Source organism: Amblyomma mixtum, chromosome 1 (genome assembly GCF_055824585.1).
Source record: "Amblyomma mixtum isolate Tamu chromosome 1, ASM5582458v1, whole genome shotgun sequence".
NCBI classification, from domain to species: Eukaryota; Metazoa; Arthropoda; class Arachnida; order Ixodida; family Ixodidae; genus Amblyomma; species Amblyomma mixtum.
In genome coordinates, this window is record NC_143012.1 from 317,170,381 (window position 1) to 317,192,417 (window position 22,037).

A 22,037-nucleotide genomic window follows, 5' to 3' on the forward strand; every position below is an offset into this window, starting at 1 on the left:
AGAAAAGCCTGAGCAATGACCTATCTTCTTGTTACAGCAAATTAATGAGTGGAGGTCAAGGATATGGCTGGAGCTTCAATGCAAACAAGTTGTGTCTAACTATAGCGCAAACTGAATGATGTAGTTGGTTTCAATACATACCACATACAGTAGGTCAGATTCCAAGCAAGCAAACTGAGCCCAGCTGAACACAAAGTGTAGAAAAAGCGCCATTTATTGCCCCCACCACATTGCTTCTCCCTAGGAAATGTGTAGTGCCACAATTTGTACAATGAAATTAAGATAATTTACAACCACCGATGTGCCATTGTTACACCCTTGAAGAGGTGTATTCCACAGGGAAGGCAAAGGAGTGCATGCCAGTACCCAGGATGTTGGGCAGACTGCCTGCATTGGGGATCACGTTCCATGACAGGGTGAGCGTCACATTCTTGTTGCCCCTGAAATCACAGTAAATGCCACGGTCATCATCGAAGAGAGCAGCACCAGGCAAAAAAAAGCTTCAAACAAGCTCAATCTTTCCAATGCAACAAGCAAACTCAATACACTGTGCAGCTTAGCTAGAGCATCTTTCTGTATAAACAGATGTCCCAAACAGTTGTTACCACAGGATACAGGTCACACCTTGGCAATGAAGCTTAAAGAACGCATACAACCTTGGTCCTCATTCAAATATTCTCGTGCAGCCATGTTACCTTAACGCTGATGTATAGGGGCAACCATTGATACATACTGGTTGAACTGACCCAAGTTCTGTGAAGAATGTTTTCTCGATGCCCATCTCATACGTGTGCAACCACTGTGGGTAGTACAGCAAAAGGTGCTGCCAAAATGCAATACACGACCCTGGGAAGCGGCCTCTTGTGGGTTATTTTGCTTTCACAGTCAAAAATCCACAACTGGTGATGTGGATAAGCCAAGTCTGAACGGTCTAAATTTCTGACTAATGATATGTGTGCAGTCTGTGATGTTATTAAATGCTGCTGAATGATCTACCACCTGTAAGAGATGTTTCTACAGCTGCTCGCTGCTTTGTGTTCCGTGGTGACATAGAAACACATCACAGAATATGTAAACAAATCGGGAAATATCCAGAAACATCTTTTCAGCATGTTTTAAAAAAGCAAGCCATATTGTTGTGTGTCATGAAAAACAGCAAGGCACATAGCCAGCTACTGCACCAGAGAGCAAATATGCCTGGCAAGGACACAAATGAACACATGAAGTTGTAATTGGCATTGTCAAATAATTAATAGTTACAGCCACCAACTTGGAATGTGCTACAAAGAAAGCTTTGCCTGAAGGAGTGAACCTGTGGCACTGATGTTGGTCTTAACTTTTATTGAGTGCTGTTCCAAATGATGATGATAGCTGCGCTGATAGAAAAAAGAAAAACTGGGGGCAAAAAAAAGGGGGACAAGCCTTATTTTTAGTTGCAGCCACCAACTTGGAATGTGCTACAAAGAAAGCTTTGCCTGAAGGAGTGAACCTGTGGAACTGATGTTGGTTTTAACTTTTATTGAGTGCTGTTACAAATGATGCTGATACTAGCTGTGCTGATGGAAAAAAGAAAAACTGGGGGTTAAAAAAATGCCGACAAGCCTTATTTTTTGCAAGAATCCCCTAGCCGCATAGCAACAAGAGTGGACAAGACGAGGCTGAAAGGACACAGCCGTGCCCTAAACCCGCATCACAGTTTGACGATGACTATTGAAACGGAAGGAGGCATGCTGAGACGTTATAAAATGGCCCAAAATCGGACAGATATGAGTGAGATTAACCTGTTGACTAAGCAAGTAATAATGGAAGTAGAAGTAAGATGGGTAAGAGATATAAGCTAACTACATTTCAGCTTGCATCACATCTTCCAAAAGATAATGAAACAAAAACTCTGCCTCTTGCTAGTAGAATAAAAAGTGTCAAGGTTTTAATTACATCTTTGTGCCTCATGCTTTGTGGAACATGTCTATTAGATGGCAATGGAAACCACGAAGCAAGTTCACATTACTAATTCAGAAAACCAGAGTAAAATACAGCATCAAATGAAACCAACATGCTATTTGTGCAAAGAAAGAAAAATGACAACCCTGCACGTATAGTTTGAGGATGGCTTGCTGCTACAGCAATAGAGTGGAAGGAGAAGACACCTTATGTGAGAACTTTAAACATGGCGAAGTCAGCTGCTGGCACTGAGCCACCTGCAAGGTTAATTTATGGCCGGTCTACAAACCGTTCATGCCAGCTCAACAAGCCAGCCAGGTAAGACTGACCAATAAGAAAGGATGTGAAACTACCATGAAAACCCAAGTGGCCCACGCCTCAAAACTAGTCTATTCTTTTTGGCGAGATCAATTTTGTACAAAATAAGAATTTTCTATCTTATGTCAGCTACTGTACAGCTGCCCTTCTCAACGAACATCAAGCTGATGTCCAGTATGTCCCTGCAATGGGTGCCAGATACATACCATAATGGGTTCAAATGAAGACAATGCCCACCTTGTTCAGACTTTTGCCGACAAACTAAGTACACCAACAGTACTTTTGCCTCAAATGATACACACCATGTATGCAATGCTATTTTTAATGTGCTAAACTGAGCTGGATGAAGATGTTTTGGATGGTTCTTCTAGGATGTAAGCTAGCTTTGTTCATGTGGTGGCACTGATTTACATGGCCAGTGTGAAAAAACCCTTGTGGCAAGATGTGGGTAAGCCCGTGGCAATAGAATAGACAGCTCCCACTAGAAAATTTATAGCTGCAATCATTCAAGTGATGTAAAATATTAAATGATCTTGATGCAAGTGAAAACACTGAAATTGCAACTCAGGTTTCCACTGCCTGACAACACAACAACAACACATTTTAACACCATAAGGATTATGCTTGGCAGTAAGAGTGGTTATCTGTTTGCGGGTTTCAATGAAAACAAAAGCTTCATATTTCTGACGCAGTGTTTCCAGACTAGCTATGACATTTTTTCTCAGTTTCTTTTTCCGTGAGCTGCACATAAAAAAAAACCCGCGTTTTAATTTTTTCATTTCATGTATGCTATTCCAGGGTTTCAGAGGTGACTGATTTTTAGAGCACTTAAAAAAATAACAGGAACCATGTAACACACAGTAGCTGCGAAACACTCACTTCAGTCCATGGCCGTCATCCCAAAAGTAGTATTTTGTGTTCAGATTCTTGTAGTCCAAGACAGCATTGTCTCCTCGCCTGATGATTTTGTCCCACAAGACAACTTGATTCAGGGCCTGAAAGAAATTAATCAGTGACTCATTTAATGCGATGTGTATAGCTTAACGAAATTTATAGTACCAAAAGTAGGACTACTGGATGCAGATTTTAAACTCTAACCATTTTGTCAAATGACCTGAGCATCATAAAATCTTACATCAGCGCATGCAAGACAGAGGCTGCATATCCTGTATGGCTGTCACCTGTTTGTAATATTATGCATCTTAAAGAATAAAGCAGCCTGCTTGTGATAAGTAGCAGCAGATATTTTGTTTATTTCACATTTCCTTGTGCACATCACATCATTATGCTATCATTTAGCTTTCCTTTCACCACATGGTTTGTTCAGTGGTGGTAGTGAAAAAAGCAAATGTTAAAACAAAAGGGGGTATCAGCTCAACCTCTGAGCATCTAATTTCTTTTAAATAAGCCAGTCTACATTTCATTTCTTTGCTGTAGTCAAACACTTGGTACCACCACAATTATGTTCCCGTTTTGTTTTCCCTGCAAAATCGTTTTCAGCCAAGAACCTCGTTGCACAATAAAGGAATTTGCACTTAAACATATGATGTCAGTGTGACTGGGACACACAGACAGGCTGCTACCGTCTATCCCACTTTACTAGCCATGAAACATACAAAAAATGCCTGGAGCCATAATGCACCATGTTTTTTCACACAGTCACTGCTGTAATTTTTTTCCGAATCTATTTTGCAATCTGTCAGCCTAGACTTATTTTTATGGTGTTTAGAGTCCCTTTAGGCCTGTGGCCACCTGTTTTCTTCGGTTCTTGATGGGCAAGAACAGCAACTTTGGTGACTAACATGTTCCTCTTTCTTCTTTAACCCTTTATTGACGAGACAATAAAATATTTTAAAAAATCTTTTATTTTTTCTACAACTGCACTTATTACAACATAGCAAAGCATATTTTCTAATCACAAACAAATTCCTACATATAGCAAATGATATACAGCTTTGTTGCCTGTGGGCAACAGCAGGCATGAGTCCTCAAGTAGGCCTCATTCCGCGATTCTTACGGGTTAGTGTGGAACTTGTACATGCACTCTTTTCCTGGAGTGAAACAAAGATGTACATTGCACTTTCTGCACATTACACGTGTGATACCTGTGCAGTTGGGGTATTTGCATCGACCTTTATTTGGAGAGAACATAGGGAGGTGGTCAATTGTGTCCAGCCTAATCTCCTTGCAGGGTACAAGAGCTGCTGGCCCACGCCGCTTCTTCGCTTGCAGTTCATTTTCGACTCTTGATGGGCCCAATGGTCGCCGTCTAGAAGGTGTTGCAACCTTTCCCTGCTGTTTCAAAACGCATGCAATATCTGCTTTGAAAGACAGTAGGGTCATTTGCTTGTTGCGTGGCACATTATCCGCGGTGGCATCTCGGCGGTACTGTAGCCAGCAGTTGACGATTACGACATCCAATAAATGGAAGAATAGCCGCCTATACCACTTCTTGGATCTCAAGTGGATGCGGTACAGCGCCACAAGCATGTCCATTAGATCCACGCCGCCCATGCTTTCATTGTAGACACCTACAATAAAAGGACGAGGTACGCTCACCGTCATTCGGGTCTTCTTGTCAAAGCGCTTCACAGTATTCTCTGGTGAGGCTGATGCAAATGTGGACAGCAGCGTCACGGGACGATTGTCAAACCATTTCACAGCCCTCAGACTCACTCCTTCAAATGTTGTCTCCATCTCGACGTAAGAGCCACGCCCTTTCTTTTTCAGCTGTTTGTCGGATGGAAGTTTGCATCCTTTTAGGCGACCTTCACGTACTGTGCCTACAGAACTGATCCCAGCCTTTTTGAGCACTACCTGTAAGTCCACACTGCAAAACCAGTTGTCAAAATAGAGGATGTAGTCTAGACCGCGAGGCACGTCGCTCGCCATTCTCAGAACGATGTTGCCGCTGGCGCCAATGTCTGGAAAACCCGGCTGCGGAAAAATTTGGCCTGTGTACACTTCAAAGTTGTACATTATGCCACACTCGTCGCATAGAAGGAAGAGTTTATAACCCCATTTTTTTGGCTTGTTTGGCAAGTACTGCTTCAATGAGCTGCGGCCTTTGAATGGAACCAATTGTTCATCAACACATAGTTTTTGAGATTTTGGAATTTCATGGCATTTGGAGACGACGTGGTCCAATAGGGGCCGTACTTTGTACAACCTGTCACGTTCGGGGTCATTCGGGTCCGGTGCCTCCTGGTTGTCATTGAAATGCAGTGACTGCTTGATTTCTTCCCATCTGTCTCTCGTCATGGTGGCGGCAACTTGACTGATGCGGAACCTTTCCGACCAGTACATGCGTGTTTGAGGCAGCTTCATAATCGACATAGTGAGCACTGTACCGATAAACTGCTCTAAATCATTGACTGTCATTGAAGTAACTTTGTTGGGATTCCTCTGAGCGCTATACAGGGAAGACTGCTCACAGATTAGAGACAGGAAATCTGCATCAAAATAGTGTCTGAAGTAGCTGATGGGAGACTTCACCGGAGATGGATAGGGCGGTACGTCTTTCCACTTTGGCATGGTACTACCAGAGGAGTCTTGGACAACCCTCCATGCAGGACCGTTTTTCGAAGGCTTGGGAATTTCTTCATTTGTACTCCCATTATTGCCTGTGCTTGGAGTTCTAGGGATATCGTCATCTTGACAGTCAGTTGACAGAGCTGTAAAAATTGACCAGAAATCAGATGCGATATAAATATATTTTCAAACAAAAGGCAAACTAATTTAGAAATTAGTACATGAAGTACCCGTGTCAATTACGTAGTCATACTGACATAAGGTGAAAGTTTTCCTGCATTTCTAGATGTTCTAAGCAAAGTTGGCGTTTCAAACGCACAAAAGGCACTGCTACTGCGCTGCATAAATGAGCGCCAGACGCTACCAGGCGTCCCATATATATATCCAAGGAAATTGCGAAGACGCGAATGCATCTCTCATGACTGGCGTCCGCGACCAACGCGGGAGCGCTGAGCCAAACGCACTCTTGCTGTTGAACCCCCCCCCCCCCCTCCCATTTCATAATGCACCCCTTTCTTCGGCAAGAGAGGCTACTTGATTTGCGGCTCGAATATTTGTGTAAACTGGCTGTGGCAACAAAAGGAATGCTTACATGCCCGGGCTGAAGCAGCATTCTCTGGTTCTTCGTCGCTCGATGACTCCAGGTCAGAGTCGTCACTGCATTCAGGGGGCACCTTTGCGGCTATTTTTCCATAAAATAGGTTCGGATCCATACTCTGCACCTGTTGATAGGTCCGTGTGTCCTGCATGCGAGCGCGCAGCTCATTTGTTACCGGCGTAGGCAACGTAGCACACTATCAATAAAAAACAGCACATCGTAAACTAACCGGGATGTAGAACACAGCTTAGTGCCGGGTGTTGCCTGTGGGCAACAAACACGAGACGCGGCCCTACGGGCACAAAAGAGCAGTGCCACTTGTGTAATTCAACAAAGAGCAAACCCAGGCATTCTTCTAAACAACTGCGAAAAGCCACAAAGGAAAAAATGAGTGCTTACCAGGAAATTGGCGCTCAGAAACTGAAGTTGTGCAGTCGACTGCTCTGCAGAGGTTTGCACGCCAAACTTCTTTTTTTTCTTCCTCAGTTTCCTTAATATCCATCAGATGGCACCACATACGCATGCAGTAGTATCATGGGCGGAGCTTAGAGTAAAAAAGAAGCTTTCGAAACTGAAACTGTACAAGAAAAAAAATATTTTCTGGTGTGTTGCCTGTGGGCAACACTCGTCAATAAAGGGTTAAGTTCTGCAATTAGTTCTAAATATGGAACTAATCGATAGCACGTACGAGTTCAAGCCGAATAGCGCATCATATTTATTAGCTTACTACATAAAAATGTCTACATTGCGTTAATTCTACGTGTGTTGTGAAGCGATGGGGATACGTAAAACTCACTTGCGATTGCCTCTGAAAACCTTCAAGAGAAAAGACGCAGAAATGCGATTCCTCTTATACAACGGTTATGATCACTTACATTACTTTCAGTCTCGTATTCTGCGGTCACGTAAAGGAACAGCTGCTTCACATTCCAGTTGAACAGCTGGGTAAGGTCTGTCTTGGAGTCAAGGTTTGTACTCAGGACATCAGACATAACCATGCAAAAACACTTGAAAAGCATCGACAACTGGCCGCTGAAACAAACCTACTGCGTAACATTACTTCACCGCAACACTGCAAAGGATACTGGCTTTGAGGTCGAATGTAACAAAGCCAAGATCGTTCTTTCCCCTAGCTGTACTGAAGTCCTGGACGTTCTTGCTGAAACAGAAGACAGTAATAATAAGGTCGGTGCGAATTCACCACGTCTGGAAGCCTTTGGTAGCAATAAGGCTAGCTAGCACAATTTAGAGCTTCGACGACCACCCAAAAGCAACTCACACGACAGCTTTGATGGACTGTAGCTCAACATCAGACTCATATCGATGGAATGCTGTGGACAAGAAACAACAGAAGGTTAACGCTGTAAGTACGCTTAACGTAAACGCGAATATTGCGTTCGCTCGAGAAATAACTGTATTCATAGCTGCTTCGAGCAAACACACGTAATCAAAGCTACAGCTACTACGGCTACGGCGGCTGCAACAAGCGACGTGCCAGGAAGCCGGCACAATGTTGCTAGCTAGAGTGTACTATTTGTTTTCGGCTAAACTGCGGTCGGTTGTAGCATTTTCACGTCACCTTACATGGACGAAGACACTTTCAGGAGCCGAATGACTAAAACACACTATCTAGGTCAAAGAGGGGGGTAAGACGCGAACAAGCAACTAGTTCCCACTGGATGTGACTAAATAATAATAAATGCACTGGTTTTGAGGAAAGCAAAGGTGCAGTAACCGCCTCCATACCGCCTCACTCGGTGGACATGGACACCGAGTGAGAGGCGCCATAACTTAGGTATTTGGATTAACTGCGACCACTTGCGGTCCTCTAACGTGCGCTGACATCGTACAGCACACTGGCGACTTTGCATTTCGCCTCCATCAAAACGCGTTCGAACGCGCTGCGCTAACCACTGAACCACCGCTTGCTGACAAGACTAAAGAAACAATAAATTTGTTGTTGTTGTTGTTGTTGTTAGTAGGATACAACTTAAAAAAACAGCAGTTGCTAACACTGGCCCACGGTCCGCGGCGTCCTGTATTACTCCGCTGGCCAATCGTAACAGTAAATAAAATCAGCTTTTTAATGTTTGGCTATGTTAAACAAGTTACGCATCAATACTCTAGAGCTTATATCTTTTGTGTTATGCTAAGCTTCTCGTTTAGGTAACAAGAAAAGTTTCAACAACGAACTACTTTTTAGTCGTGGAAGAATCCTGTGCGGCGGTCGTAAATGTGGGCGGAGCTTCACTGCAGACTTAAGTTGTATCCGACTATAGTAGCTATTTGTTAATAAAAATAAAAATTGAAGGCGGCATCTGCCATCGAACCTTGAAACACCTCAGTTGAGGCTAACGGGAATAAAAGAGCACGGGGAGGGAAAGAAAGGGGGAGCCATAGTAAGAGAGGAAGGGGCAGGGCGGCAATATACCTGAATAAATTTACTACTCAGTAAATAAAAGCGCACAGTGAGAAAATTGAAACGAGTCTGTCCAATCGGTGCTAATAGGAAAGGCAAGTGAGCACTGAGACGCCCAATAAGCACATGTACCACTGTGGTTCGCTGGTTTGGAAAAAAAAAAAAAAAACGTTACACAAGCTGACGCACGAATAAGTGAACAAGGTCTATTCCACCAGACTCTAGAGAAAGAAACAGACTGTCACGACGCACGGGTTCCAATTAGGAACGCCATACGATTGTATAGAATGTTCTGTGCATCATCTGCACTTTTCTCCTGGCACAATGGAGAACCTGCAGGGCATAGGAAAGTTTTACAAACAAAAATGTGTTGTAGACTTGAGCCTGAGCAAACACTGACAGTTCCCTACCCATCCAAGCCTGAATTTGTCGCCTCACGGAAGTTATCTGTGAATCCCAATAGGATACGTGCTGTTACCAATTTGGTGCAGAGGAACTTCTAGGTAGTGAAAGTCGCTGCAGTCTCAGCTTATGGCACCAAAATATGGCTTGGCCTGGGACCCCAATGACCCACCCTTTGGATTTATTTAAATTCAGAGCCGCACCTGACACCTCGTAAAATTATTCACTCATACGTAATGCCTAAAGTACACTCTTTTTGTTGGAATAAAAGAGGGCGACATCATCAGCACATGCTAAAATCTTAATTTCACATTGAGCCAAGCAGTAACCACGGATAGTTGCGCTGATAATGATACTGGGCAAAGGGGTTCGGTATATAGAGCAAACAACAAAGGCGATAATGGACAACCTTGGCGAACAGATGATCTCAGTGGTACAGGTTTGATTAGCTCTTGGTTAATAATTAGCCTTGTATAGGACTCCTTATAGCACAGTCTTATGCCCCCCTATCAAAACTTCACCAACATTTGCATGCTCCGGACCGCAAACAAGAAATCGCGACGAACTTTATCGAATGCCTTTGCAAGGTCAATATGAATAAGAGCTGCTTGGAAAGTCTCATCTGGTACTGCCTCCAATACCAAACGTGCAATATGGATATGGGTTTGGTTACTGAGGACTCTGATACCGCACACCTGGTGCGGGCCTATTAAATAAGCAACAATTAGCTGCAGACGACCACAAAGAACCTTATCAAAATGTTTGCAATCTACATTACAGAGGGGATCACAAAATGAACAAGGAAGGGGAAAACCTCAGGTTGCTTGAGCCAACGTTTCGACAAGGGGACTTGTCTTCGTCTGGGCAAAGCGTTCATCATTGGCAGGGATTAAATAGGGCCTTCGCTCCGAGGAGGAAGGCCCCGGGGGTGGGGAAGGAAAGTGGTGTGAGAGGGGATGCGTGTCAGGAAGGAGAGGGAGGTGAATCTTGAGGGGAGGGAGGTGAATCTTGATTCGTCAAGATTCACCTCCCTCCCCTTCCTGACACGCATCCCCTCTCACACCACTTTCTTTCCCCACCCCCGGGGCCTTCCTCCTCGGAGCGAAGGCCCTATTTAATCCCTGGCAATGATGAACGCTTTGCCCAGACGAAGACAAGTGCCCTTGTCGAAACGTTGGCTCAAGCAACCTGAGGTTTCCCCCTTCCTTGTTCATTTTGTGATCGCCAAGGACCATCTACCACACCCTCTCTCTACCATACATTACAGAGGGTAATTCGATGGCATATCCTTCAACTGTAGTCATCTGATTAGTATCAGCGCTTTTTTGAATTTATATAGTATGCCCGGAATAGAAAGTTGGAAGCAAAACACCAATATCATAATATGCCAGAAAAACCTCCATCAAAACATGCGCAAGGCAAGTGGAAAATGTTTGATAGAACTCGCTAGAGCCGCGAGATTTCTGACCCTGCAGGTCAGAAATGGCAGATTTAACAAGGCGCTGACTTACAACCAAGGTTGTAAGTCAGCGCTGTGTTGTGTGTCTGCCTGTGTCCTTCTTGTCCCGTTTGTTGAGCTGTAGTCATGGAATGGCAGATTTAATTTCGTCTAAAGTGATAGGAGCCGCCGCGGTGGCTCAGTGGTTATGGTGCTCCGCTGCTGACCCGAAAGACGTGGGTTCGATCCCGGCCGCGGGGGTTGAATTTCTTTGGAGGAGAAATTCTAGAGGCCCGTGTACTGTGCGATGTCAGTGCACGTTAAGGAACCCCAGGTGGTCGAAATTTCCGGAGCCCTCCCCTACGGCGTCTCTCATAGCCTTAGTCGCTTTGAGACGTTAAAGCCGATAAACCAACCATAAACCAACCTAAAATGATAGGTCCCTCCACTACAGCAAGCTGCTCATCTTCTTGATGGAACAGCGCAAAACATCGGGACAAGAGACAAGCGCTGACTTACAACTGGTTTTTATTTCGAAGAAACATTGCTTCTTATACCTTCTTCACCCTCTCAAAAAGCACATGCGTCGCAACCATATCGTTCAAGCGTCCACAAAAAAGCATAAGACAAATAATCACAGATACTTATAATCACATTTTTAACATGTCAAATTCTTTCTTAGTCAAAGCTACAGACGGCGTGCTGACACAATCGTCGCGCAGACTCGCTATCGAAGCTGCCTCGATTATTTCCCGGACTAACTGGTCTTTGTGGTTAGCCAAAGCTTTGCATTTTTGGAAAACCGGTGCACAACTAGTTGAAGGGCAATCTCTGCAATGTATTCCCAGGTTCCTGCAAGCTTGCTCGAAATTATTTTTGTGTTCTAGCAGCCTTTCATTCATGCACCTGCCAGTCTGCCCAATGTACTGTTTACCGCAAGTCACTGGCAACGAATAAACAAGGCCTTCGGTGCACTCCACAAAGGGGGTTCGATGCTTTATCGTGCATCCCTGCTTCTTTTTGGTCGGATCGGAGTTGACTCGTCTGCACAGACTTTTGAGTTTATTAGGAGCAGTCATCACTACATTCACGCCAGCTTTTCGACCTATGCCTTTCAGGCGATGGGAAAAATTGTGAAGATACGGAATTGCTACTACCGGCCTCCTTTCTTTCTGTTTCTGTGCATCATCTTGCTGCTCGGGCCTAGCCTGCATCAGGTGCTTTTTCATCTGCTTGGCAACAGATAACTGTGCTCATCTTCGAGTCGAAGGAAGGCTTTGAGTAAGCAAATGTAATCTGATCTAAGTTTTCTCCACAACCCGCAAACAGCTTCAGATAATAGTCAAAAAAGCATCAAGAATACCAGAGCATCGCTGTACGTGCAACCTCCATATTGAATTTCCAACATTTCCGTGGCAAAGCAGTCTGCCTTCCATTACTCAGGGCCCGACGAGATGGTTGCTCATCCAGAAACCTATGGGACCTAGACCTTATCAGTCCCCCTTGCATCTTTCGGTTTAAAACTGTTGAAGCTCTCCTTTTTACAGTAGTGATATATACTACATAGGCACCTGAGCTAATCCTCTCTGACTCATGCAGTTCAACTAACGTACGTACGAATTCACGAAGATGTCTCTTCAGGGGCGCGGTTCTTGGTGAGGCCTAGGTCCATAGACAATTTTTTGTTTCCTGTTTCAATAATTAATATTTTTGCAAAACTGGTCACCGCGTGACCATGTGTCCCGCAAGCAAGTAGATACAGCGTGTTGAAAGATTTCATCTGAGAGCAGACAGTTATTCAATTTCCACTGTTCATATCGAGGGTGGAGTATGCGCCGACTGTACCTCCCCATCTGAATAGACGCCATACAGTGATCACTGAAGAATATGGGCCTCACCCAATAACCAAAAGCGCTGGCTAATGTGTCTCCTCAAACGTAACTCCTGCCAAGCCAAGAATTATAGAGGAGCAATGAAATGCTATCGCCGTCTTCATATCTTCGTCTTCATCAACTTCCATCTACTGCGCGAACAGATCAGCTTAGCCTTGATCAGAGCTTAACCTGAGCCAGACGCGCCGACGGCCCAGCAAAGCAAAACCGTTATGAGCCAATCGGGCTGAACACATGCTCTCGCACGTCTACTCTACAATTTTTTTCCTTCGGGCTTATTTATATATTCATTGGACCCTTCTTCTGAAGCCAATGGCGCTGGTCTGTTGAGTGAGATTACTGTATTTAATCACGACTGCAGAGACGGTGAAAATGATAAAACTTAATTGACCATATTATGCTGCTAATATCATTTTTCCAAGAACCTCTTTATAACGCTGTTCTGTGCTTGTACGGAACAACATGCACATCTCAGTAATAGAAATTAAAGGTCACAATTGGAAGGTCATCCAATTAGAGCCATTTGGAAGCTCGAATTCGAATACCTAATTGCAAACTCCAATTGGACCTCCCTCTTAGAGACTGTCCAAATGGAAGTCAGGAAACCAGTTAGGCTACCTAGTGGCATTCATGAGTCTGGCAGGCTGACCTATTGAGTCCATTTGATACCAACTGGATACAATTGGAATTTCCAATTAGACTGAATGTTTTCTTTTTTCACCTGGATGGTGAAGCTCCAATCCCTGAATCACCCCTCTGTTTTCGGCGAGGATGACGATCGCCTTTGCGATCTAATTCATGGCATGACATCGCATTCCCTTCCGATATCTTTTAGTGATGTAGAGATATGTGCCGTAAATATATCTTAACCGGAAGCTCTCGCGTTCATCTCCTGACGAAACAGAATATTGTTTAAGCTGAGGAGCGGGCTCTCCCAAGATTATGCCTCTGAGTATACTCATCGTGTGCGGTCAAGCGGAAACGCTTCTTATTAGTTTATAGAAGAGAGCGGAAAGTCAGGAAGTTGGTGTATGTGTGCATCGAGCGGAGTGTGTGAAGCTCTGTTCATTCCCTCATTGGCGGTAACTCGGCGTAATAGCTTGCGGGCGCTCAGTCCTCTTTGCTGGGACCAAAATTCTCTGGCTTGATTCTCAAAGTTGCCAGCTTTCTGTTGGGGTGGTTTTGGTCATAACTATTTCGTCGTATGACACGCGCATTCTAAAGAATAGCACACTGTTTGCGAATAAATTGATTAGGATTGATTAGGAAGTAGAATTTCTAATCGGTTATCTTCAAAAAATATTCACCCTATTAATCTCCCACCGATGAAACACTGCAACTTATCATAGAAAAAAAAAAAAACATCCCCTATGCTCCTTGGTTTCACAGGCTGCTGGCTTCCGTCATGTATGTCATAAGGAGCCCCTCTTTTCCCTTCCCTTGTCTGCACAATCGCTAACGAAGGCCTCAATTCAGAGAGCTTCCGCCCTCACCGTTCGACCACGTTCCTAGGTGGTACTCGCGGTAATACAGGACGTACTACGTCCGCCGCTATGGACGAGGGTGGTGCTGGCGAACACTATCAAGGTCTGGCTACGCTACACATAAATACCCCCGAAACAGAAGATTGGACAGCCGTCGCTGTAGCTCAGTTGGTAGAGCACCTGCGCGAAATTCGGAGGTCGTGGGCTCGTAAACCACCTGTGGCACGTGGTTGTTTTTTTTCTTCTTCTTTGTAATTAATTATGCTTAAAAACATATTAACCCTATTAATCTACCACTGATAAAGCACTACCACTTATAAAAGAAAAAAAAACATCCCCTATGCTCCTTGGTTTCGGTGGCTGTTGGCATGCGTCATGTACAACTGCGCACATATAAATTAAATTAATTCTTAGCTATAACTAATTGATGTCTTTTAGTGGGCCTCAATTCAGCAAATGAGAACCTGTTACACCGAAAATATTCAACTTTTACTATGCGACTTTGCATCAGCGAGACCTGAGCCCTGCTGCCTGTAAAGTGCAGCTCGTCCAGCATTGACTATAGCATCGACGGCCTGGCTTGCTCATATCTCGCCGCTGTTTCAAGACAAACCACTTTCAGCCGTCTGTGGCCTCCCACATCTCAGCCGGACCGGCAGACGAAAGACACATCCTCTGCCGCGTCCAGCCACTTCTGCCCATCAAGCTTCTACTGTAAACGCATTCATTTGTTGTATTGCCGGCCACCCGGATCATGGCTCCTTCAAAAGACTTCATTTGGTTATATCGCAACACTTAAGCGTATGATGCGCCAGTCGATGGTGCCGCATTTAGGTCTTCGTAATGCACGTCTCGTACAGCAAGCTAACTCGAAAGACTGCACGAAGCTGCTCCTCAGGACGTGAGCTTCCAGGAAGGGGTTCTCTTCGTTGACAAGCTTGAGGCTCGCTGCGGTCCCATCAACGTGGTGGGTGGACGGCTTCTTTGCCAGGGATGTAGACTGCTGATGATTCCGACCGACTGACCGACCGACCGACCGATTGATTCGATCGAATCAATCAATCAATCAATCAATCAATCAATCAATCAATCAATCAATCAATCAATCAATCAATCAATCAATCAATCAATCGATCGATCAATCAATCAATCAATCAATCAATCAATCAATCAATCAATCAATCAAGGTGATGCAGGGACCACGATCAAAAAGCCGACAAAGTGGTTGGCTTTACAGGGGCCACGCTCCCTTTAGCGTTTCCTCCTCCTGTATTCGCAGCCAGTTCGATAACGTGGCCAGACAGCACGATATGCTGTCATTGGTTACTTACAGCCTGTTGAAGGCCCTGTAGCGTTCCATGTACATTTGGTTATGATTCACTGTAACACATACCGAGAAATTCTGGACCATCGAATTTTTCAAAGGGAAGTAGTTATGAACGCAGTTTTTTCATACATCATAAGATTTCGTTGTAACCATTAATATATCCGCAGATCTCTCCTGGTAGGCTTGCATTTTTTTGCTATTAACGTTTTCTACTGTCGTCAAATGGGTCCCCCATTGGTTTTTCTGGCAGCCTTAGCTACTCGATGCGAGGGGAGATAAACTTTAAAAGAAAGGTTTTGCTTCTTATAGGAAGAATGGGCCATTATCTTCAATATTTCCATAAGAGTACCTTACAATATTCCAATATTCAAAATTGATGTCCAAGAATCCTGGACTTTAATCAATGAAAAGCTTAACAACGATAGGCAGCGAAAAGGAAATAGAGCTCCTGTGCACGTGAGATAAACGCTTCTGGCATAAATTTATTCTTGGGCATTACCAGTTGAATCTGGTTCCTACGATATGCCCTAGATTCTCGGATATCGTCCGCTCGAGCCCCCACTGAGGTCAGGAGCGCTGTTGTTAAGCAGGCTACTCCTCCTAACAGCTAAGTAGTGAAACAAAGCCAACTTTAAAACTGAACAATAAATTTTAGGTGTGGCGAAGCCTTCTACTTCCGCCCCGTATCCCCAGAGCGCACTCTCAGCGGAGAATCGCACGCCACCCCAGGCCACATACTCTTAGGCTGCCTTACCGGTCCTCCCCCGCAAGGACAGACCGCCATTGGAACATGGGAGGAATGGGATGCCCTCCTTGCGTCGAAGGACCCTGACACGCAACTTCACTGTGTGAAGTTCCATGGCCCTACGTGGCCTGGACACATGCGCGTAATGTGAGGGCTGTGCGGTGGCCCTCAGACCATGAACATTCCAAACTCGCTTGCTTAATAAAGTTTTCCATCCATCTATTGCGGAAGCTGCATCCGATCGCATCAACCAACATGGAACGCTGAAGCCGCAAAGAGCGTGCGAACGCATTCCGCCGCATCAAGTACTCTATGCTGATCGACCCATGCTTCTTCTTTTCTTTTTCTTCTTCTTCTTCTCCTTCTTTTCTTCTTCACCTCAGTAAATATGGCACATACCCGCGCGGGGGGATTGGCCAAGGTACGGTGGTGAATGCCAAAGAGGTATTTGTGCGAGAAAAAAGAAACCAAAGTAGAATAGAAGAACGACTGAAACTAGAAAAATATATTAATTGTTGAATACTATTTCTCCCATCTTTTTCCTCTTCCTTTCGTGCATTTCAAAGTGCACTCTAGCCTTCTACTTCCTCTTTCTGGGTACTCAGGACTGTCTTCAAACAAAGAGAAATTCGGTTTCTTTTTACCTTCCTTCCTCTTCCGCCTAACATATTTTACGTATGGGATGTTTTTAGTTCTTATTCTAGGAAAATTCAGGCAAATGCAATCGTTTCAATTTGCATTTTAGCATAAGCTAGGATGGTAACAACACAATCTATACTGCGGTGGTCACAGGTGAAGGGTGAACTTTTGTGTTTTTGCTTGTAGGTTTTGGATAGTTTGTAATCTTATCTCTCGCTATCACATCTACGTTTTAGTATATAAACAAGCGCTTTTCCGAGCAATAAAATTAGTTGTGAGTACGTGTTTTGTCTGTCTGATCGTTAAATCGTGCGAGTTTTTGTCTCGTGGTAACTAATACTTATAGCGTGCTTCCCTGCACCAACTAGCCCCCGTTCGTGCCTCCTTACCAGAGTCAGGAAGGCTGCGTAGGATACCGAACCTCCAATTTTCCAGAGGTCTTTTCTAGGTCGAGTATGACAGCGAACTAATGTTATGTATAAACGCCTCCTTTTCAAGATGCATTTGTTGGGCCAAAATTTGCTTGGCCACAGCGCCGATGCTAACCGCGTGTGGAATGTGGTGGAACGTTTCCCTTGCGACTGTAGTTTTCGGCACTCTTGTCTTGCAGTTTGAAGTGTGAGCATGAGTGAAAGATGAAAATTTAATAAAAAAATGATTACTGAAATCAAGAAAACAAACAAATGCTTAGAAGAATGAACGAAACGGTAAAAAAGCATAACGGGTCAGTTCACGAGCAACACCGGTTAACTGTGACATCCAGTTGTGATGGGGAGGAGGGGTCCTCGGCATATATTAGAGGCTGTTGAGATTCGTTGAGGTAAAAAAGGTTCTTGTACCTCTGCCTTATCCAATGGTTCGCAGGCGTTGGTGTCATCGCCATCTTTGAAATCCCTGCTGTGATACGTGAACTGCCTCTTCGAAGTATTCTTTCCACAAGATAGTGGCAAAGAATACACTACTCCTTCGTGGCAAGGAACAAAACGATCCTCGTGCCTTTACAAGCAGCCGAGTGGCTCTCTGTTCGTAGAATGAACATCCTTAATGACAAGAGTAGACAGTCGCTTAGGCACCGAAAAAACAACATCGACGCCCACACGCTTTCCAATTTTTCTCAGCTTGTGCGAGACGTAGTGTAGATATGGTACGACAGCAACCTTTATTCTCTGCTTGGAGGTTTTTCTCTTTATTTGTGGGCGCAACTTTTTCTACATTTGTTTTTTCATGGCAACAAGAACCTCTGACGGGTAATCGGCCTGCGCCAGGCGACCTACTTAGTTGTGAAAGCTTTGCTCCGCCCTGTGTTCACACCATATCTTCAACAAATTGCTAAAAAAGGGATGGACAATTTCTCTTTTTACGAGCTTCGAATGTACTGATGAATATGGCAAGGTGGGTTTTTGATCGTGAGACTCAAAAGCACAACACATTTGGGATGAAGTTAATTGAAGTGAAGCGACAGATCTAAAAATCTAATAGAATTGTTAACTGGTACTTCGTGTGTTAAAACCAATGGCTTTGAGGCACTCCGGGCACACTGGACAAACTTGAAGGAATTGTTGGTCGAATTCGAGGCTGGCACACTTTGAAAACACGCATTAGTCGTCCACGAGCCTAAATCTTCATCAAACACCAGATCCTTCCAATCTCTCTTTCAACCTTCTGTCGCGCAAGGCCAGAAACATATCGCTAAGGATAAGAGCTAGGCCTGAACAAATACAGATTTCATCTTTTTGAATGTATACATAGCCATTCCGTTTTTTAAAAGTAGAGACGAGATAAAACAATAGCACTTCAAGGAAGTTGCCTGTATAAATTCTGAACTCATTTTAATACGTCACTTCACCATGCTTTTCAAACAGGCCATTGACAGACGACTTAATTTCTGCCTGGCTCCTTTACATCATTTGGAAATCCCTGAACCTCCCTTTTGTAAATTACCTTTTAGGAACGCAGTTCGTTCACCTGAAATTTTTATTCTGAAAGGGTCATGCATAGCCAAATTATTACGTTATTTTTTTTTTTGACGAAATTTTATGACACTCTTCTGCCATGTTCCAGTTTTCGGCATTATTACACGTAACGTCCAGTCGAGCTTGGGAGTTTTCGCTATTGAAAAAAAAAAATACAAGCAGCATTTCTTAGCACTTTCATATTTGATAGCCTTTTCAGATTCAACCTATTCGCTATCTTTTCCGCCTTACGCTTAACTTTGGACACGACACATTGTTGCGTTTGTCAAACAAAACAAGCACATTTTCCGATGCTTTCAGCAAATAAGCATCCCTGTCCAAAACAACAAACCCTCCGTCTTTGCCTTCAGGTAGCAGCGATAACGGGATATCTTTCCTGCAGATGAAGCTTCTTCCCTGAACATCTGTACCTCGTTAATATGTATTCAACTTCAGAGATGCAACGCTCCCCCTCGGTCCTACAGGCCTGCTTAAAGACAAGTCTCTCCATGGTCAAGAGTTCCGATCTGGACTCATTCGGTTCGAACGCAAACGTGGTCCCCGGGCTCAGGACTTGCCTAATTTTTCCAGGAAGAGAAACGCCCAATGGTGTGGATCCGTTGTCCCGTCAATGCGCGTAGCTATGGGGTACACGAACCAACTCACCCAACATATTGTCTTGTTGGACTGGAGGTGACTGGAGTTCCCCTGGAACTCTGTCTATAGGGCAGCTCGTAGTCTTTATTACGAGGTTTCACTTTATCATTACGGGACTGGATTTTTGTCAGCACAGATGAAAGGTAATGACCCTGCCTCCATAGATATTATGCGCTGAAATGAAGAATGGCCTCAGGGGCGAGTTGGTGCATGATGAAGTGAACGGCGGCGCAACAAGGACACTAACAAGAGAGGGGACACCACATGCGCACACTACCAACTGTTTATTGCATAGAAAGGAGGCATATTTAAACATACAGCTCAGGCATGACACTCATCGCATTATCGCTCAGAACCCAACACGTGGAAAAGAAACAGCAACATCAGGATAGAAGACAAGAACCCTTAACCTCTGCAGAAAAAACTATGCGCTGAAGAAATGCGCTGAACAGGATTTTGGCCATAATTTTTTCTTTTGTTGGTACGACTTTCTGCCGACTTAAAAGAGTGGTTTTATTGAACTCGACATAAACGTTTTACTTCTCTCTTTTTCTTGGATTCTCTGAATCATGTACACAGGCACAAAAATATTTGCGGTGATACACTAAATACCTTGTGGAATCGAGGTGGTTGGCTTGTTTGCCATAATTAAGAAGCAGCGCACCAGACAGAGACAGGGACAGTCTTCCCAGTCCATTTTTCCGCTTTTCAATTTGTATAACTTCTTTTTCTTTATTTGTGTTACCATCCTCCTTATTTCATTTATGTAACCATTTCATTTTTCCTCCGTGAGACAATAAAAAACGTTCGAAAAGTTGTCTAATTTTGGTTCTGTCTAATTCTGGTTCAAGTTTTGGTTTACATCTTATTTTTCGTAATAACCCTATACCAAAATTACTTTGTTCAGTAACTTGTCACTTCCCTAGTTGCTTCCATTTTGCTTTAAATCCGCAAACGTTGCGCACCTCGCACTTCTTATTCCACTAAGCAGTAGCGTCGGTCTACGTCGCTGCCAACGCTATCACATCATGCTGAATTTTCTTCCTCAGTAAACTATCTCGTGATGAGGTTTAGTCCAGATGTGCCTCAGAAGACATAATTCAGCCCCCCCTTCCAACACCTCTCCATTAAAATACCCACGCCCTTTTCTCACAATTCTCTTTGTGGCTCCAGATATACATGTTTGTACTTCGCGAACCTCCTAACGACACAATCAATTATTTGTGGCGTAAGCAGAGAATAGGGGTATGATTTGCTTTCCCTTGGTTAAACGCATGTGCTACACGCAGCTAAATGCACTGTTCCTGCTTCCCTAGGAGGATGTCAAACTGGAAGCTCACAAGAACACTGTATATCGTTTTTCCAACGAGTGTTCAGCACCCCTGCTCCAACACTGCAGTAGCCGTGAAACGTCGTCTGACTTTGAGTTAAAATAATTAAAGGGCAACTGCACCACTTTTTGAATATACCGTCGTATTCAAGGATCCCAATAAAAGGTGCTGTAGGTAAATCACACCAAGTTTTTTTGCGCTAGCATTTAAAATAGTGACGTAATCGAAGATTAAATTTCACGCTTCCTTGCACAGCACTAAAAAAGTGCGGAGAAGCTAGGTGTGACGTCACAGGGCAAGATTTCACATTTTCGCTGCGGTCAACCTCACCTTGCCGTACTTCCTTGGATGCAGGAAAACAACTTTGGGAGGGCTTTGCCATCAGTGGAGTTGATTTTCTTCCATCAATGCAAGCATTTATGCGTTGAAAAGGAACCGGTACCGCAAATGACGTCATCACGCGCCCCTTCCCCCCACTTGGCGCGGTCGTGATTTCAAGCGGCGATTGAGTGCTGATTTCAAATTCTAGCCCAAAAAGCCTGCGCGAGCTTCACCGGCAAGTTTGAAACATTCGACCTCTTTAAGGTCGTCGAATCCTAAAGTCTCTGTAGTTGTCCTTAAATTCAATCATTATTTTTAATATGATGGACTTTTCCTTCTTTTCACTCCTTACCTGAAAAAAAAATTGACAATCAAAAGGAATGGTTGATTTAACAGTCTTAATGAGGAAACTAAAAAATCTAATGAAAGAAATGCAAAATAAAGGGAAGATATGTGAATTTTGGAGTTGGACATACTTGTAACACGCTGTGTCCCTCTACTTCAAAAACGCATTTTCGCCGATTGCCCTCACAGAAACCCATGTATTGTTGTTACTGTTGTAATTATCCTCGATATATAATGACACAGATTCTTGCCATGCTCAATACCCAACTCTTTTTCTGCGATAATAATAATTACACTCATCTTTATGCGGTTCTCTATATGCGTCTAGCGAATCGATGTCATTTCGCATGCTCGAGTTCCTGACGACCCCTCCTCATGTCCAATCAGTTAGATTTGTTTGGGTTCCTGGCCACAGGGGCCTTCATTTCAATGAAGTTGCTCGTGCTTTAGCGAATACATCTCTGAGTTGTCCAGTCGTTGATTTCCTACAGATCTGTGCGTATATAATTACGGTGGTCAGGTTTCGTACGTGGACTTTAGTGCGAGAATCTGCCGCATCAGCGCTTACTTCCCTAAATGATTTTCAGCACCTTCTGTTTCCATGGGGGAGTACAGTTTGGCGATCTCACAAACTTGAAGTTTCCTTCACGCGACCACGTTGTCGTGTGCCGTAGTTAAATTTTTACCTCTATTGGCC

At 44.0% G+C, this 22,037-nt stretch overlaps 1 protein-coding gene across 3 annotated transcripts; it reads right to left on the reverse strand.

The window, feature by feature from the left end:
* Positions 1-196: 196 nt before the first annotated feature.
* On the reverse strand, positions 197-7,904 carry Spase22-23 (Signal peptidase complex subunit Spase22-23). Of its 3 annotated transcripts, XM_089567089.1 has the most exons (6): positions 6,788-7,187; positions 6,618-6,680; positions 6,383-6,533; positions 5,755-5,933; positions 3,139-3,254; positions 197-440 (listed from the first exon to the last, which is right to left on the reverse strand). In XM_089567089.1, exons 3-6 carry the CDS (start codon positions 6,501-6,503, stop codon positions 311-313), a joined length of 546 nt encoding a protein of 181 aa, XP_089423215.1. In that variant the 5' UTR covers positions 6,504-6,533; positions 6,618-6,680; positions 6,788-7,187; the 3' UTR covers positions 197-310. The 3 variants fall into 3 exon arrangements, with proteins under 3 accessions (XP_089423215.1, XP_089423217.1, XP_089423216.1); XM_089567091.1 differs by lacking the exons at positions 5,755-5,933; positions 6,383-6,533; positions 6,618-6,680; positions 6,788-7,187 and adding exons at positions 7,264-7,340; positions 7,474-7,547; positions 7,668-7,904; XM_089567090.1 differs by lacking the exon at positions 6,618-6,680.
* Positions 7,905-22,037: the final 14,133 nt, after the last annotated feature.